This window comes from Lynx canadensis, chromosome A1 (assembly GCF_007474595.2).
Source record: "Lynx canadensis isolate LIC74 chromosome A1, mLynCan4.pri.v2, whole genome shotgun sequence".
Classification (NCBI taxonomy): domain Eukaryota; kingdom Metazoa; phylum Chordata; class Mammalia; order Carnivora; family Felidae; genus Lynx; species Lynx canadensis.
The window spans coordinates 72,683,479-72,703,301 of NC_044303.2; the positions used below are offsets into that span (position 1 = coordinate 72,683,479).

At 42.4% G+C, this 19,823-nt stretch overlaps 1 protein-coding gene across 1 annotated transcript in view; it reads left to right on the forward strand.

Moving 5' to 3' along the window:
- Positions 1–19,823, forward strand: part of ITGBL1 (integrin subunit beta like 1) — a 211,302-nt gene that overhangs the window by 184,723 nt on the left and 6,756 nt on the right. The window contains exon 9 of the mRNA XM_030313629.1: positions 15,077–15,223. Within this exon, the coding sequence (XP_030169489.1) occupies positions 15,077–15,223 (147 nt within the window). The remainder of the gene's footprint in view (positions 1–15,076; positions 15,224–19,823) is intronic.

The following is a 19,823-nucleotide window of genomic DNA, read 5'->3' on the forward strand; positions in this document are numbered from 1 at the left end:
CCAACAGGAGCTCACCGAAGGTAATAATCTTCAGAGCAAGGGGGACCCAGGGAGAGGCCAGGCAGCAGAGGGAGTGCAGCACAAATGAGGTCCTTGAGGGCGAACGTGACAGTGTCTACCCAAGCTTCATGCAGCCAAGGGGATGGGGCCAACCCTCATTGTCCTGTTTCAGTCTTGCAAAACTTCATGTTGTAGAGATGATGCCTGCAGACTGCAGCTCCGTGCAGGTGTCCAGAACCAGCAGATAATGATTGTAATGTGATTGGGTGCTGTTATCAGGGAAAAACCAAAATGCACAGACAGCTCACTGAAGGCGGGGACGCCATCTACCTGGCATCCCTGTGTGTCTTTCTCTCTGTTCTCTCGCTGACCAACTATAACACACTGGCGATTTGAACAAACATCCTTTGTTCTTTCCTTTCTCTGTGAGCCAAGGGAAGAGGCCCTTGCACAGCCCCAAGAGATCGCTCCTGCTTTCTGCAGTTCACAGATGCGACAGGGAGTGAGGTTGGAGGTGTCAGTGTCCCAAAACTAAAAAGTGGCAGAACCCAGGATGTGGGCTCTGACGTTCAGTTCACAGATTTTTCTCGATACCACAGTTTTCCCCAGGGTGACATCAGACTGTTTGGACTTTTTGGCAATATTATTTTTAGTTTAGATTTTTTTTTTCTTCATTGGTAACAGTTACCAGAAATATCTAAATCGATTATAGTCTTTTTATTTTTCTGGTAAGTGCTCTATGTTTACTAACTCATTTAATTATTTTTTTAAGAATCTTTATTTATTTTTGAGAGAGAGAGGGAGACAGGATCCCAACCAGGCTCTGAGCTGTCAGAGAAGGGCCCGACATGGGGCCTGATCATGAACTGTGAGATCATGACCTGAACCGAAATTAGGAGTTGGACACTTAACCGATTGAGCCACCCAAGTGCTCCCTAACTCATGTAGTTCTTACAATGGTATCTAAAGCCCCTACAAAGAACCACATACACATCTTTGCTCGTATTATTAGCACTGTCATATCTCTGACATGGAGCGTCTATCTCACATGGGTCTCCCTGCCCATCTGCCTCAGTAACTTGGTTGAAATGGTTGATATTGTAGAAACCGATTACACCTACGTACCCATAAATTATAGACCCCCTCCCCCCAGTGCATCTCTCTCTACAACTTTGGGGAGGAAATCAAAGATGACAACAAATCTGTATAACTCCCTGCTAGATGAAATCAAACATGTGTTAGGTAAGTGAGAGAACATCTCACAAAGTAATTTTTTACACTAATACTTGACTCTGCTTGTCTATACTCTCTGTATTTTGTCCATCTACCCAGAGTTATCTGTGCCCCCGGGAAAACTGATTTTCACTAGCTAAACTAGTAAAACACCAATGTATAAACCAGGATACCAGTTACTTGACATCCAACGAGAAATATAATTGTGCTGGAGACTAGAACACTTTGTAGGGGAACTCTGTGGGAAGTAAGATTCAGAGATAAGGATTTGAATGCAAGGAATGTATTGAAAAGGTGAAGGATACATTGTAGGAGAGTGGATAAGGGAAGGCAGTCAGTTACGATGGTGTTATCAATCCAGTTACCACGACGGTCAACTGTAGCTTCATCCAAGGACAGGAGATGAACCTCTGGGAGCCCAAGTGAAGCACACAGCTCTGATTTTTCCATCAGTCATTGGTCGAGGACTGCTTCTAGGAGCCATGAGCTCGCCTGCCACATCCAGCATGCCTCAAAGGTACACGCATGATCTCAGAGCAGTCTTCTCTGGCTAGAGACACCCTTGGGGCCGAGAACCCCAGGTGGCACCGGGTGGAAATCCCCAGAACAGTAAGGATGATATTGGTGGGCCCAGCTGCGGCTGCCAAAATACATCTGCCAAAGGAACAGACCACTCATGCCGGGTGGCCTGAGTGTCTTCTCTGGATAGTGTAGCAGACAAACCAGCACAGTCTTATTCTTCAATACTGGTTAGATTCTGCCAACCATCCGATCCAGCCTTTCTTGATACAGGATGTAATGCAGTAGATTAGACAATAGCTGTAGACATGCTAACACCCCTTATCTTCCTGCTATAGCCTTGGTTACAACTTGGAAGATCCTTACTCACACAGTGAGAAATTAATTCTTAGGTGGTTGATCTCACCGAATAGAGATGGTATCATGGAACTTAATTATCAGAGGACAAAGGCATTTTTGAGTTTGGACAGAACACTGCTGCTGCTCCCGTGTGCTCAAAAGAAGAGCACAGCCCAGCCAGCAGCAGGCACGTAGCAGCCAGATATGCATAGTATCTTTGATCACTATAATCTATAATTGGATGCATCGTCTCAGTGCTTTTTTCTTAAATTGTAAAAACCAGATCTAAAAAAAATCACCTATGCATTTAATTTCATATTTTAAATCTTATTAAAGACACTTTATCGACCAAAGATTTCCGAATACCTTTCAAGTATGTAAAGGAAAACAATTCTTGGACATTTTCCTTGAAAATATTGTATGTTATTCATAATTTCACTTTCATATGTGAATAATGTCCTTGAGAGATTTAGGGTTGGGTAATACTGGTATTTTAAAAGATTGTCTTTAGGTAACAATGACTTGTTTTTCCTTCCTTCTTCTGCTTCATCAAAGCTCCTTGAGCTGACCAGCCTAGGTGACAGTGTGGGACATCAAATTCTGCCACCATTTCTTCACTAGGACTTCTGCATGCATCTTTATACATACAAGTCAGTGTGTTTTCTGCTTTTCTTGTCATTTACTTGAGTCTTTACTCTGGATGGTCAATCCTATTGTTCGGAGAGGGATAGTTCCAGGATGGAGAGGGAGAGATTTCCCCACCAATGGCCTACTCATGTTTATCCTAAGTAACATACAGCTAGAAAAGCTACATATAACTCACAGCCCCCACACACACACTGTTTAGTATTCCCCAACAAGGCACTGTCTGGTCTTCTCATTCATGGTAGCTATAGTCTATCAAGTTTCCGTGAACACTGAATTAGCAAATACTGAACCATTGCTCCTAAGAAAAATACGGGGCCAACTTCCTGCCTCTGGTCAGGATTTTTCATCAACAGATCAATACATACCGTTGTATTATGTTTATTTCTGTTTAAAGACCTTGTATAATGCATACTTGATTCGTTAATATGGAACTCATGGCCAACAGCCCTATGACTCACGTCTGAGCGGAGATTATGTGACAGGTGTTTTCTCCGTAAGGCACATTACAGCCTTTTTGCCCTTAGGTACACGAGGCATTTCAGCACTATACTTAGGGGCCATCTCAAACATCAAAATTATCAACAAAAAGCATGAAAATGTGAAAAGCATAGCCCTAAATACACTGCAGAAAGGACACTTCTTTACAGTGTAAGAGTTAACACAAGAGGCAGAGCGTGATCTTCTTTGGCCTTAGCTGAGAACGTGAACCATTCTGCCTGTGTGCTCAAATGACCTGGAAAACTTTAATGAGTATTGATTTCAGGGATACAAATACATTTCAGTGAGTAAGCAAATTCTCAAATACAGAATTTTCAAATAATGAGAATCAGCTGTAATTCATGTTCTCACTGGGAATATTACCTCCCACCGCAGCTTTGCGCGTGGGCTCAAAGTGGGATTTCTTTAGGACAGCTAATAAAGGTACTGTGATTTTAATTCTTTTATTTTCAGAGCACTGCTTTAGGGGAGGAATTACTTGAGCCTTGGTTATCATAGTCTTGAATTTCATCTCTGTCTCCGCTCTTCTCTGGAAAGAAAATACAAGAGACAAGACATTAATTGATATGTTTGAACCTATGGTAACTTTGGTACTAAAGTATACAGCATACTAAACCAGTTGATGAGGCGATCACAAGTTCCTGTGTTTTTCATGCAAATGCAAATGTACTTGAATATTAAGAAATATAAATGGCAATACGGTGAAGCAGTCAAGACTACAGATGGGAGCATTTTTTCCCCAGCCCTGGCTCTGCCACTTACAAACAATATTACTTGAGACGGTTTACATAACCTCTACTTCTCACCTATAAAGTGATAATCATAATATACCTCTTTTGTAGAGTTACGATAAGATTAGTAGAGTTAATGCAGATAAAGTAGCCAGCATATAAGTGTATATATGTATGGCATACACTTACATATGCACACATCATGTATTATTATTACTGGTATTAGATACAGATAAAGAGAATGGCACACATAACAAACTCAGGCAGAAGTTTCTGCTGTGGACTACAGTTAACCCTAAGGGATGTGTAACAGGGCTCCACGTTTGCTTATTAATGCCTTTTGTAAGAACAGTTTATTATTCAGAACTGTGACTTTCTGGTGTTCCGTTTTAGACAGAATGAATGTTTTCTCCTGTCTACTTTTTGCATAAAGCCGTCTTTCTCCTCACACTTGACACTGAGCTACCAAATCAAAGTGGCCGCCATATTTTTAGTGGCTCTCACTCAGCAGTGCAGCTTCTGTGGGGGAGCTTCTCATAGATTTTCCCAAGCATGGAAGAGCATAATTAACAAGACACTGGCCATTGGGGTTCCTCGGGTCACAGTATGCATTACCAAAGTTTCTGTATTTCTCAGTCTATCTAAAAATATCCATTATCCTAGTGAAACCCCTCTTATCATGTATATAGCACATCACAGTAATTGAGTCAGCAGATACTCATTGCATGCTTATTCCCTGTAAAGCCCTGCTCTGCCCTTCAAACCCACACATGCCCTTAAATAATTTTATCTCCTTGATACCATTCCCTCTGGCCTCTAAACTTATAGCATTCCTCTTGGTTCAGTGTTAAACCCATGTAAACTTGGTCTATCCTCAACGATTCCACATAACTGACTCTCCCTAAGGTTATGATAAGTCCTAGTCACGCACATCCTTGGTGATTTTCAGTTCTCCAGCATGTGACCAAGTTTAAACACAGAATTGTGGGTACTCTAAAGCCCCTATGAAATGGTCTCCCCTCTGAGCCTCGGAGACCCCTGTCCTACCCATTTCTTCTCCCACTTCTCTTATAACCACTTTATTTCTTTCTCTTGTTCTTCTCCCAGAGCCTACCAATAAATCTTATATTTCCCTTGAAATGGCTCCTGGATGTCTTTCTACTTGCTGTGTGTTGCCCTTGAGCGATCTCAGCATCTCCCACGTTCATGTTCAGGACAGTCTCTCCAGGTGATTTCTTAGCTCCATTCTCCTCAGCTTCAGACTCTTCTTTTCAAATTCTAATTAAATGTTTTCATATGGAAATTCTTCCAACCTCTGCCTGGTTGAAGCTGAAGTTATCATTTATTTCTTCATTAATTCATCAAATATTTATTGAGCCTCCACTATTTGCCAGCACTGGAGATTCGGTGGTGAGTCTGCTGGGGCTTACAATTAAATTTGAAGGGCAGACATTGACAAAGGAATGACAATGAATTGGGTCCTGCTGAAAGGACAGCCATGGGTTCAGTGGGAATATACATAATCGGGGGGTGTAACATAGACTCTAATGCCTCCATATCTGGGTAACACTATATGGTGCACAGTATGTGCTTCACATGTATTAATCAGCTGAATGTGACAACCACCATACTTATGACAGGCTGCATACAACTTAGCCAGGTGCTGGCGGCAGGTGTGACACAAACAGTCACAGAGAACAGCACGTGTGGGGCATCTGTGGATAAAGCAAGAGCGATGTATTCCAGGAACATTTGAGAACCAGAGAGAAACCCTGGCTGGTTGGAGATTGGAATGCAAAGGGGGGAAGGGTGCAACACGTTTTGAAAACCATATTAATGATTTGAGGCTTCCATCAAAGGGTGATAGGAAGCCATCGAAGAGGTTTAAACAAGGCCGTAACATGACTCCTGCAGTGAAAAAGTACATCTAGCTGCGGGGTGAAGTGTGGATCGCTGGGAGGAGTTTGTTTGCAAAAGCTGGTGGGTGGAGATGTTTCCGAGAGGAGACCTGGAGAGAGGTGAAGGCGGTTCAGCCAGGCAGGGGACAGTACAGATGGAAAAACTTGCTAGTACTGGCGACAGTATTAGATGTGGACAGCAGGCTGCCGAAACCCTTACTTTGCTACAAGAGATGCTGACCCTCAAGCTCCTGGCTTGGGTTCCCCGGAAACAGATGAAGATGGTGTGTGCCAGGGTTACCAGAAAACACTTCTCATGGCAATAGTGACCTACGATTAATAAATTTCAACCAATTTGGGAGGGATTATGACTCAACTATGAATGTCTGATGGGGATGCCGTGACTTCGTGGGATTTCTGGGAGCTTATGCCCAAGGAATCATTAGGAGAGGTTTTGGCTCCTCTGGGACATAAGTCAGGGAAGCCTCAGCACCTGTGCAGTATGGATCTCGTCTCTGGGCATCTGGGCTGTGTTATCCGAAGAGAAGGAAATCCCCACACCACTATATTGAGCTGTCACCCTCATGAATTGCTCAAGGACTGGCATGGAGAGGAAAGCCTGGTACCGTCCTGCTGCCAGGATGGGGTTCCTGACCCGTTTCCTTCCTGGGAGATTGGTGCTGAGTGTCAGCCAAATGCTTAGACGGACCTCCACTGCCCAAGGAGTCTGAGCAGCATTTACAGAAACCCATGATTAAAGGATGTGAGTGAGAGCGGGGTAGGTTCAAGGATGAATCCCAAGTATGAATCCCAAGTTTCTGATTCGAGTAATTGGATGGGGGGAAGGAGACAACGCTTTTGTGGCACCAATTGTCTCCATCTTGTTTTAAAACAATGATTTCTTCATGGAGGTCCATGGAGATGGAGAAATTTGGATGTGTTATGACTTTGTCCCTTTTACCTGACATCATATTCCTTATCTTTGCTTCTTCTGGAACAACTCCTCGTCATTTTTCTATTTTTCCGTCAGTCTTCCAAATTATCTCCTTTAAAGAACCATTCTGAAATTATTCTAGACTTCCTCCATACTGCAATACCTTCATTATTATAACATTGTGACATGTCATTGTAAGTGTGCTTATGTGTCTTTTCTTCAAATGTGTACACTTCCCATGGGTGTAATGAAAGTCTCTCTCTCTCTCTCTCTCTCTCTCTCTCTCTCTGTCTCTAATTATTGTATCCTCAAGCTTAGGATTAAGATCTCAAAAAGTTTTTTTTTCTTTGAATAAATTAGAAATTAAGAGAACCACAAATAAGGGAGGGAGCGGGGGGCAGGGAGAGAGAGAGAGAGAAAGACAGAGAGAGAGAGACAGATCTCAGTTTGAAATCAGAGAATTCTTCAAGTTGGAATGAACATCTGACTGGGGCCTTGAACAGCAAATATTTAGATGTATGAAGCTTGGGTGTGAAGAACATTTTGGGTCTGGGAAAGCTAAGTGAAGGCACAGAGATGAAAAAATATTGGACATGTGGAAGAAATATACTGTTTCATTTTCTTACATCAGAACTCTTCTCCACTGCTCTTTAACCCATCTTTGGGAAGGATTTTTTTCAAACTACTCATTTATCATTTATGGTATAAATTACTTCACTTTGTTTATTTTATTTTGCTCATCTTTAGATGTTAAGACATTATTAAATATTTCACTTTGATTTTTTTTATTTTTCAACCTTTAAAAAAGACTAAAATATAAAGGACAAAATAAAAATCACTCATAAATCCATCCTTCGAAAATGATATCTGGGAATCTTTTGTTGTATTTCTACATTTTTTTTTTGGAGGGATAGAACTTTTTAAAAAATCTTGGTTTATGAATCTTCTGTGGGTGTTTTGATATTTTGTCTGGAGAAAGTCCACAATCTATGGTGTGTGTGCGTGCACTCTGCTGCATTTTTTCAAGGAAAATTTAAGTGAAAGAGGTCACCATTTTCTTGGAAGCTAAGTGAGCAGTGCCACACAGCAAGCTGAATGTGAACTTCATACTCGACCGACCAGGAATTGGATTCTGGCTCCATTTCCTACTAGTTGTAGTAACTTGGACAGGTTATTTGGTCTCTCTGCCTTGGTACACTCATGTGTATGGTAAGGATTATAATGCCCACCTATTGGCTTTATGATGAGAAGGGGACATAAAGAATGAAACGTGACTGGTATTACATGCCAGGAAGGCATCAATGCACGCCCTGGGTACTAGGTGGAGAGTGAAAGATTGAAACGTCCGTCTTCAGAACAGGAGAAAACAATATGTCTGTCTTGGCTATCGTAAAGCATTAGCTACGGAGGTTTTGGAAGGAAGTTGGCATCATTTGAATCAGCAGTCCTGTGCCTCAGAGGAGTGAAGGCTATGTGTTCAAAGCTTTAACTTCCCCATGCTGTGGCAGCCAGTGGTTGACAAATATTACTACCATGAGTACGTGAAACTCCTTAACATCATCCTTCTGGTGTGGCTTCAGAGGAGAATGAAGCAGAATCACTAATTCAGGTCATTTTCTCAGTGCACTACCAGACACAGGCACGGTCTTTCACGGGGAGGAATGAACTAGAACCCTGTGCAGCCATTGTGTCACCAGAGAGCAAAGCAGGGACTGCCTGAGTATTTTAGCAAACAAGGAATAAGTAAAATCAAACACATCCGTAAACCTACCTAATCAGCATGCACCTGAGAAATAATAACTAACACTGTTTATCCCCTCCTAACAATAACGCTGGAGATGATTAAACCAGTTCTGGTAGGCTGGGGTAAATTAGCAATTGTACCTGAAGGTGAATGTAAGTAATTACATAATTTTAAGCGGTTCCGTTTTGATTACACCAAAATCACGACCTGAAAATGGCAAGCAGAAAATCAGTATGAAGTAAGACCATTCTTCATTTAACTAAATTATTGGTTAGTCATGTTCAATGATCATAGACCACATGTGGACCTTCTCAAAACATCTTTATTAACAATAAAAATTGTGTGTGATCTGTAAATGCATGGATTTTTTTTTAATCAAATAAGTCACTACTGAAAACAAAAACAAAAATGCTGAGTCCAGGGTGATAATCCCTAAGTATTGCTCACTTTTTAGTGGATTATGATTTTAGGATTTCATAAACAAAATATATCCACGCGTTGGCTCAGGTGTGTCTAATTGTCTTAGCCGAGCATAAGCTTAATCAGAGACCTCCCTCCTGTCCTCCATTTACCCAGGATGAGAATAAGAAATGGACTGCTTATTGCTTTCCTTCTTTGCTCTGTGCTCCTGGAATAAATGCTGCCCATGAGTCCAGTTGAAGAACAAGAAGGGGTAATGAAGAGCCACCTCTTAATTACACAATCAGTTCACATTTCTCCTGGGAGTTGTTTAGTTCAGAGCTGCAAATTAGAGAGCATACCGTCTAGAATATGAACGTGGCGACCCCCAGGTGCTGCTGGGTTGCTCACATTGGCAAAGGCCTCCACCCACTGACTCAAGCCAAGCCTTTCGTAGCTAGGGTCGCAGTGCGATTGCCTCCAGTTTGCATCTTAAGTTACTGCAGAGATAGATAAGGAGGTGACTACCCGAAAGCCATTAATGTCCCACACACCTTCTGTATTCACTTCTGCCCTTCCAGTGTGACTTTTATTGTCATGCTCAGAGAAAGCCTCCGGTGTGTCTATCAACTAGGGAAAGAAAAAGGGGAGAGAGAAAAGGGCAAAGAGCAAAGGACACATACATGCTGGCTGTGTCCCATCTGGTTTTCTTTGGAGGACAGCAGCTATCCTAGAAACTAGGAAGAGATTTTCTCTTGTATCTGACTTTTTAGAGGTAGGTCCTAGGTCAAAAGGAGCCTGGGTAATCAAACATTTTCAGATGGGCATATTATCACTTCCCTGAAAAAAAATGAGTGTCCTCCTAATATTAACAAGGGGAAAAGCATATGGGGCAGGCAATATGTAGTATTTGATGCAAAGAGATCCACTCCTGGGTCCGTTTCCTAATTGAGAAACATCATTGCCGTGGTTTAAGGAAATGTATCTCACAGCCAATGAATTTCACTGGGAAAGGTCTTTGTCTAGAGCAGCACTGTCCGATAGAATTTTCAAAGCTAATGGGAATGTTCTGTATCTGTGTCATTCAACACAGGAGCCACTGGCCACATGTGGCTACCAAGCACTTGAAATGTGACTTATGCACCTGTGAAACTGAATTTTAAATTTTACTTTAATAAACTCAAACAGTCATGTGTGACTAGTGACTACTATACTGGGCGACACAGGTCTAGAGCACCCTTGGTGAGAGAAGGGAAGAGAATGGGAAGAAGAAGTAAGGATGAGGATACCAGATGCAAGGAGGTAAGCATCTGGGAGAGGTGAATGGCTCTCAAAGTGAAAGTCCAATGGAAAATTACTCACCTATGTGAAGACTTGAGAAGTCAAGTGGAGGCCAATTTAGTGTACTTCATATGGTTTATTAGGCTGGATCTTTCTAAGGTTCATTCTAGAATGACCCACTATACATTTATTATACGAAGATAACTTACCAGTATGGATTCTGCCACCCAGCAGGCATGTTCTTACTGAAAGGTATGCACGATACTCCAGTACATCTGCCACCGCTAGGTGTTTCATTCACAGGCCTAAGCAACAGCGTGGTACAGTTGGTCCGGCAAAATCTGACTGAAACTACTATTACGGTTTTTTTTTTTTTAATTTTTTTTAACGTTTATTTATTTTTGAGACAGAGAGAGACAGAGCATGAACGGGGGAGGGTCAGAGAGAGGGAGACACAGAATCTGAAACAGGCTCCAGGCTCTGAGCTGTCAGCACAGAGCCCGATGCGGGGCTCGAACTCACGGACCGCGAGATCATGACCTGAGCCGAAGTCGGCCACCCAACCGACTGAGCCACCCAGGCGCCCCCGGTCTTTTTTTTTTTTTTAACTCTCAGTTTTCAGGAACATTGCACTCAGTAGGCCTCCTTTATGGAATACTTTCCTTTGTCATTTTATAAAATCATCTCGTTTTCCTCCTTCTTTCCTAAATGTTCCTACTTGTCTGACTTCACCTCCTCTACCCTAGCCCTAAATATGGGAGTTTCTCAAGATTTATTTCTTCCTAGATGGGTTCATGAACTTTCAGAGCTTTAAGTGCCATCTACGTTTGGCAGGTCCAGAATGTATAAGCTTAGCCTAACCTGTCCTCTGAGTACCAGATTTGCGTCATCTGATTTCTGGACTTCTCTACATGGTTGTCTTCAGAGTATCTCAGACACACAAGATTCAAAACAGAACGGATTTTCTGCTCCCAACCTCTCCGTCCTGCAGTTTCCATTTCTAACAAATAGCATCATTGTTTTTAATATTTCTGTAGCTAGAAAACTAGTTCTTTCTTTCTCACCCGCCACATCCAATCCAATAGGCGCCTGCCACCAAAGTGGATCTCTGTCTACCTCTCTCCATTAGTACTGACACCACCTCTGTCACCTTTCACTTGGACCACTGCAACATCCTCTCGCTTTCCCCACACTCCGTGCCTCCCAACACACCTTAATCTCTCCCACACAGCTGCTAAATTGAATTTGCAGATTGTGAGTTATATCATATCACTCTCTCGCATAGCACCCTTCTATGATTTCTCATCCCTCTTAGAATTGAAACTTTTTACCAAGAACAAATGATTTCCTATGCTCTCATTCCTGAACATTTCTCCAGCTTTGCTATTTATTCCATTTTTTCTTACTCAATTTTCTTTGAACACGTTGACCTTTTTTTCACTGCCTATAACATGCCAAGCTCTTTCGTATTCCAAGAACTTTCCATTAGCTTTCCTAGAACATTAGCTTTCCTCTCTGGCTTTGTGTCATCCCTTGGGTGTCACAGAGCTCTTCTCTGACTACTCCAGTTAACAGTGTTCTCACTGTTGAATACAGTAGTGTCCTTTTTAGTTGTCCCATAGCTCCAATGCATTTGTTTGTTGGTCCTTGTTTTCTACCCTTGTGGACTATAGGAACCATGAGAGTGGAGCTAGTATGATGCCTGGTACCCAGTAGTTTCTTGAATAGATGCCTATGTTATTAAAGCTTATTAAAATTTTTTTTATTGAAAGGTTTTTAAAATTTTTAAGTAAAGAGAAGCCATGTAAATGGCAAAGCAAAGCATTTGAATACCAATGCATTCTGACCATTGTCTGGGCTAGATGCCAACTTAATTTTGCAGAAGGATGTGATGAATGGGCTAATAAATGAAAAACAATCTCCTATTTCCTTGAATATAAATTTTACATTAAATTACTTGCTGTGAGGAGCCATTTAGTTATTCTCAGTGATATCCTAAGTTAAAGGGAAAATGGCTTTCTCTGCAATAGGGATTAAATGATTCCAATTATGTCCAATTGATGGTAATTCCTACTAGCCCAGGGTCAGTAAGAAACAAGAGCATTTGGAAAGTCCATAGCTTGATGTCTGTGGTCCACAGAAGCTCTTTCTCAATTTTTTGTATCCCAGGTTATCTGCCTCCAAAGATGGACAATTTTTTTTAACATCTTAAATAGATGTCACTTTAAGCAGACTTTTGTTTTATTGGTGAAGTCAAGATATAATCAATTTGGTAACTATTTTTTGTGTATGTAGCTCCTAGGGGGCACCAATTCTCTAACTTCACTCCACCCTACTGAACACAAAAGTAGAACAGCCATCCAAAAACTGTCCATTGTCCTTCAGTGGCCTATAATCATGTCCTGGATTCAGTTTATAGTTCTAAGTTGGGATTTGGGGGTGGAGGTGAGGGAATGAGAAGGAGATTAAAAAAAAAAACAAATTATTTCAATCTAGAAGGTCTTTTTGTTTGTTTGTTTGTTTGTTTTTTGAGGATCCACTATGTCTAAGGCAGTGTGCTTAGACTCTGAAGGATTGCAGTGATGAATCAGAAGTGATTCCTATTCTCAAGGAATTCACAGTCAAGTAATGGGTTTATTTGATACATAACTGGGTATCGCAAAGTGGAAGACACTGTTCCACAACAGAAGCGAAAAATAAAGTAGTATAGAAATTCAGAGGAGAAGATGAACTTTACTTGGTGACCTTAGAAAAATCTTCACAAAGGTGTAGTCACCTTCCCTGAGCTTTGAAATTTATCAGGAGCAGGCTGTGTCAGGTTGGAAGAATGGATTCCCATCTCGACAAATGCAAGAAGTCAGAAAAGCCCAGGAAATGTACAGGGACAATGAGATCAGTTCAAATGGTGAAGTGCATGAAAGGGGAGAAGAGGAGAGAGAGAGTGAGGTTGGAAAAGTTGGGTGTGTTTCAGGAACCTCAAACATAAGCAAGACTAAAGTAGGTGACCTTCATCCCACAAGCATTAGGAAGCTGCATGGGGCTGGTTCTCAAGGCTGTATGTGAGTAGAGTCGTGCTGTGGGGAGCGGGGAGCACAAATGTTGGAGAGTGACCTGATAGAAGGTACTCTCAAAGGTTGATGATGGTGACGTGGTGGACATTTTGGAAGGTAGTTTCAACAGGTTCTGGCAACTCTTTAGAAGAGGGGAGTAAGAGAGATTCAAATGTGATTCAAAACGTTTCGAACTGGGTAACTGGAAGCAGGGTTGTGCCACTGAAAGAAATACGCAAAACAGAAGAGCAGGTGTGGGAAAGAAAATTCCATATGCAAGTCTAGAAGTATCAGTTTGGATACTAGTAGAATACAGAGTAAGAATCACGGGAGTGGCCTTTAGGAGGAATTTAGAGGCTGGAGATATAGCCCAGTAATTATCGCAGTTATCTGACAGCCTGTGATTTATGACTTTTTCAAAAGAGAGATCAGAGAGAGAGAAAAGAAGGTTAAGAATAGACAGTCGGGGTGCCTGGGTGGCTTGGTTAAGCATCCGACTCTTGGTTTTGGCTCCAGTCGTGATCTCACAATTCGTCAGTTCAAGCCCCATGTCGGGCTCTACACTGGTAGCGTGGAGCCTGCTTGGGATACTCTGTCTCCCTCTCTCTCCCACTCACTTTGTCTCTGTGTCTCAAAAAGTAAATAAATGAAAATAAAAATTTAATTTAATTTAATAAAATTAAAATAAATAGAAGAGACAATCAGGGAACACCCACATCAACGGGATTAGGGGAAAAAATGTGGAAAAATGGGCAAAAGAGAAGTGTTGGAAGGAGAAGGGGGCGTCTAATGTCATGAAAACCACTCTAGGAGAGACTTTTTAAGAAGAAAGTGCCCATGAATGCCAAGCGTATACCTTAAACTGTGTAGCAGTTCAAACTACCTGTCATCACTGCCATGCTTGATTTGGTATGCCCTGGTACCTAGCAAAATGCTCCGTTCATAATCAGTAAAATTTTGCCAGACAGATAGTTTTTTGGTGGTTCTGTTTGGAGATCTGGCTGTAAGGTGCTGTGCATATAGGTTAAAGCATTGGTTGGAAATAAGAAATTAAAAGGGGACGATGTGACAGTGTAATGGGGGTGTTGGCGGCCATTAGACAGACTTCTATGCCGGTGTATGACTGTCATAAATACGGTGTTGTATACACAGCCAAAGACAAACATCCCCAGAACTGGGAGCCAATGACAAAAACAAGTGGAAAAAATTCCCAGACAGGAGTCAAAGCCTCAGGCTGTTTTTAACATCTGTACCATAAATCTACTTACACTAACATCTGTTCTTCTTAGTAAGGGGAGAGGTACACAGAGTAATATGATGGCCATAAGCCATTCCCCTGGAAGTTAACCTTTTGTTTTTTATTAGTAAACAATAGGAAAGCAGTCAATAAATGCAGCAAGCGATGGTGACGTGACCAGCCTTGCAAGCTGGTCTGGACATCCCTGGTGTGTACAATTAGGAAACGCACCGAGACGTCGTACTGACAAAAATGCAAATGAAGAAGCATTTGGTACCAAGAAAGGTTGATGAAACTCCATTTTAAATTGTCTCAAGGTTTCTTTCTTTCTCGGTCCATCTCCTATGCTGCATTCAAATATAGTATGTTAATCCGGAACTCCGTTGTGGAGTTCTTTTCAACAATGACATGCCAAATTGAGTCTGTATAAAGGAAAGCACGTTCGCTTGACAGGAAATGAGGTCCTATGGTTTGCATATTTCTTTCTTAAAAACTGTGATTCAGCTGGATATTTACCCACCTCCCCCTCTCGCCGCCCCTCCCCCACCCCGCGATTGCTTCGCAGGCCACGGCACGTGTTCCTGTGGTCGCTGCGTGTGTGACAGAGGCTGGTTCGGGACGCTCTGCCAGCACCCGCGGAAGTGTAACATGACGGAGGAACAAAGCAAGAGTTTGTGTGAATCAGCAGATGGCATATTGTGCTCGGGGAAGGGTGAGTATCTCCTGCCGGAGCTTGGACTGGGTCCCTGTTCTGACACATGGTCTGTACAGCGGCACGTACAACCTTTTACACGCCTGCGGTTTGCAGGAATGAAAACCACTCTTGCTTGTACCAGACTTCAGACTTGAAAGGTAACCGCAGGAAGTTTGGGATCTAAGAAAATGAAACGCGTGGGAAGGTTTTCCTGCAAAAAGGGCCTCAGCCGCTTGTATATATCCTCATTGCTGAGTGACACAGAACTAATAATTGCATAAAGAAGAAAAGGCAATAAGACACAATGAGCAATGAATGGAGTGAAAAAAAGGCAAAAGGGTAATTGTTGAGTTCACCTGCGACGTAGCACAGCCCAGAACTCGGAAAAGCGATCACAAGTACCTGAAATGCCAACAATCACGACTTTGGGAACTTCAGAAGCTAGATTAGGTAGATGGGTGTGTGGAGGAGGGGAGGCTTGAGGGTGGGAGAAAGACCCAAAGAGAAATAAATATTTTGTTTCATGAAAAAAAGGAAAAGCGTATATGTATCCCCAAATTCTAGTGTCATTTTCTTTGGCCTAAAAATCATTAATATTCCAACCAAACATGTACATATATGTGTGTGTGTGTGTGTGTACATATATATGTATATATATGTATAGTATATATATATGTATAGTATATTTATATGTATAGTATGTATCATAATATATATGTGTATATATGTATATACACATGTATATATGTATATATGTATAGTATGTATATATATTTATATATGTGTGTGTGTATATATATGTATAGTATATATCAAATTAAGCTTGCATGGAAGTTGTAATTCGCAAGTCAATTGAAAAGGAGCCACCAGCTCAAACATTTATCAGAGAAACAAATTCGAGAAGAGTCTTACCCATTGCCCCCACCCCACCCACCCCACTGCCCGAGAAAAGCAGAACAGATTTTTTTTCTGAGACAGAATATGAATAAATTACATTTCAGATACCTTGATGTTGATGTTTCTGTATAAATTCTGGAAAGGACTTTAAAAATCCTCCTCTCATAGTGCATATGGGCCCGTCTAGGAGGCTGTCACGTTCCTCCCTGCCAGTGCCTAGAAAAACACCAGGAAGGCTCTGGAAGCTTGCCTGATTCTCAGTAATGTTCCGGAGCTGCCCTCCGTGGAACTAGATGGCATGGAGCTGACCAACTTCTTTAATGCAGCGGCCTCCTCGCAGAACAGACAGCCCCCTCCCTCTCCTTTTCAGACAAGGCGCTACTGGACATGAAACGCCTACCCTGGGTCTGGATTAGCACGTAAATATCTTTCTGAAGGAGACAGAGTCAAGCAAAGAGAATGGCTGAATAGGAGGTAGGGGTTTCTGAAGCAGGAGGTGCTGTGGGGCTATGCCCGTGGACAGTGGCTGTTCCTTTACCCATCGCCAAAGGCCAACACTATCAGGTGCAAAGAGGCTTTTTGGCATAACTCCAGAGATAAAATCAGATGGAATGCTGTGACCACATGTGGTTCCTGGAGGAAGGCTGAAAATTGGAACAGGCTCAATTTTAATAGACAGCCGTGCTTGCCCTTGGTTCCCAGGAACGCTGTGTTTGAGACCTTGTGCTTGCTGTGGTCTGCCAAGGAGGCCATGCCTTCAACCTAATGCAGTGACAGCTGTCAGGTGACAACCCAATGGGTTTAAAGCAACCTCTTTGTTCCCTGGTTATTCTCTTAACAAATTCATTCTCATTCCAACTCCCTGAGGAATCTAGCACCAGTTTGGCTCTCGGGGGAGGAGGGGTTTTCAGCTCCTGGAAACACTTGCTTTAGGTTCGAGCTCTGTTGGGAAAAGCAAAAGTGAGGGAAGGAATGGTGGAGAAGGAGATTGACAAAGAAAACAGGAAAGGAGGTGGGATGGAATTAGCCTTCGAGGTTGGAAGCAGGAGGGAAGAAAAGAAATGTTACCAGATCAGAAGGTAGTGTCCTGCATATAACAAAGCAGTGAGAATGATTAACCTGAGTTAACTTTCTTCTTTCTTTTTTTTTTTAATGTTTATTCATTTTTTTTGAGAGAAACACACACACAGAGTGTGAGTGAGGGAGGGGCAGGGAGAGAAGAAGACAGAGACTCTGAAGCAAGCTCTAGGCTCCAAGCTCTGAGCTGTCAGCACAGAGCCGGACACGGGGCTCAAATTCACAGAGTGAGATCAGGATCTGAGCCGAAATCGGATGCTTAACCAACTGAGCCATCCAGGCGCCCCTGAATTTCTTCTTTCTGAGTACAGCTCCAAACACAGAGCCCTAAAGCTTAGAATTTTTTAGTTGGTCTTCCATAATGGCATTATCATTGGAATACAGATATTAATTTTTTATAGAAATTGTACAGAATGAGGATGCCCATCTGCATTGAAACATTCATACGCTTGGGGCACCTGGGGGGCTCAGTCAGTTCAGTGTCTGACTTCAACTCAGGTCATAATCTCAGGGTTTGTGAGTTCGAGCCCCGCGTCAGGCTGTGTGCTGACAGCTCAGAGCCTGGAGCCTGCTTCAGATTCTGTGTCTCCCTGTCTCTCTGCCCCTCCCCCACACACGCTCTGTCTCTCTTGCAAAAATAAACATTAAAAAAACTAAAAAAGAAAACATTAGTATGCTTGTTTATATTTGTTGACTTCAAAAATCAGCCACTTTATGTGTGTCTGTGTGTGTCTGTGTGTGTTTTACTAGATACGCTATTGAATCATCAACATTGTCCACTAGCAGGCCTTGGCTAAGTCATATCCAGCTACAGGTACAGGAAGAAAACACAAAGCCAAACATCAGTAGCAGTCTGTCATTCCTAAACTGAATTTCATACAAAGAGGAGTAGTTTCTTTTGAAGAAATGAACATCCTTTTTAAAGCCATTACTTTCTGAGCAGGGTCTTACTTTCCAATATCATAAATGTAGAAAGTGCAAAACAAACAAACAAACAAACAAACAAAAAACGTTGACTAAATATTGACCCAAAGGCATATCCTCGAAACAAAGCACAAAAAAACAATACAAGGAAATCTCTCTGTGCTTGATGCCTTTTCAAATTGTTTGCTTTGGGTGATGGAAATATATCCAGAGATCAATGAAGGGTTGAAAGTATATTTGTCTAAACTGTTTATCCTTCAGTGAGTGGAGAGGTTTAGAGTCATTAAACTCAAAGGGGAATGTACCAGCTGCCTGGAGGGTGTACTTTTTGAGGCTGGTGTTAGTGTTGATGGCGGACGTGCGTACTGTAGGCAGCAGCTGACTGTGGGCTTCTTTCTCTCCTCCTGTTCTGGAACCATCAGATTATAGAGGAAAGGTTATGGAGGAAGAGGGGTCAAAACCAAGATCATGAAACCGTAGGCACAGAGGAGAGTGGGGCTACAGGAGTTTTTCCTGTCCCCACGAAGGATGCCATCCCATCTCCACCCCAACAACCACAGGAGAATTAGTGCAGGAGACAGACTAACATAACAGCCTTCTAACATGGTGGCGAAAATGAGAAGGCTGTTCCAAGGTACTTGACTAGGGCCATGTATTTCTCAATCTCATGGACTTACCAGAAGTGTATGTACTTTTTCTCAAATTTGTAAATGAAACCCCCTCACCCTGATTATCACAGAGGAGATTGGAGCCCTTCTTTTCGTCCGCTTATGATGGGACAGAGGCACGGGGTAAGCCTGAGGTCACAAGGCTGCCAGCTCACAGCCCAGAGCCAGCCGGGTGTGTCCACCAGAAAGACAAGTCCAGAACGTGCTCTCCCCGTGAGCTGTGAATAAAGTTGTCACCCCCGGAGACGATGAAGAAATAGCGTTTATTTCTTTACAAATTGATAGCCAAGACAATAAATCACTCCATAGAAAAATTTAAAACAAGATACATTGTTGTGACCTTCATAACAGATGGAGTAGTTAGTACAATAGTGAAAACTGCCTGCGGGGATGTCTGGTTGCAGCATTTTGTCAGGCTTGATGAACGGAAAAGAAAATCCAACTTTATTAATGGGGCAGCTAACAAAGGTGCCTTGCCCTTAGACTCAAGTTGTTTCTGTGAATGACCGAGGGATGAGCTTAGAGCCAGGTCTCCCCTGAGTTTAGCCACCTTTGCAGAATATGTGACATAATTCATAGGCTCTTTGGGGATTTATTTATTTGGATCCAGGAGTACACAGTAACCTTTTTATGTTCATAACTTCAAGCTAGATACAGGCTGTCGCCTGTAGTACCCTTAAAGATGCTGTTGTGTGATAATGAGTGTAATTGCAGATCATCGACTGTCTCCCCCAGCTCTCCAGGGGTACATGCTGAGTCCCACATCAGCCCTGGAAGTCCACGGTGCTCACGCCCACCCACCTGTCCCACCATCTACCCCACCCCTGCTCATCCTCCACCACCAGGAAAGGGAAAGGGTACCAGTGGCGCTTCAAAACCCACCTTGGGCTGGTTGCCTCACCCAATGTGGCTGTCTCGTCAGAGCCGAGAACACACAACTTGTTTTCATGAAATGACATGAAAGTTTTTCCTGTGAGAGGCATTACGGATAGATAGGTAGATGGGTACAAAAAAGACCGAATCAGATTGAAATCTTGGGATAACTATTGTTT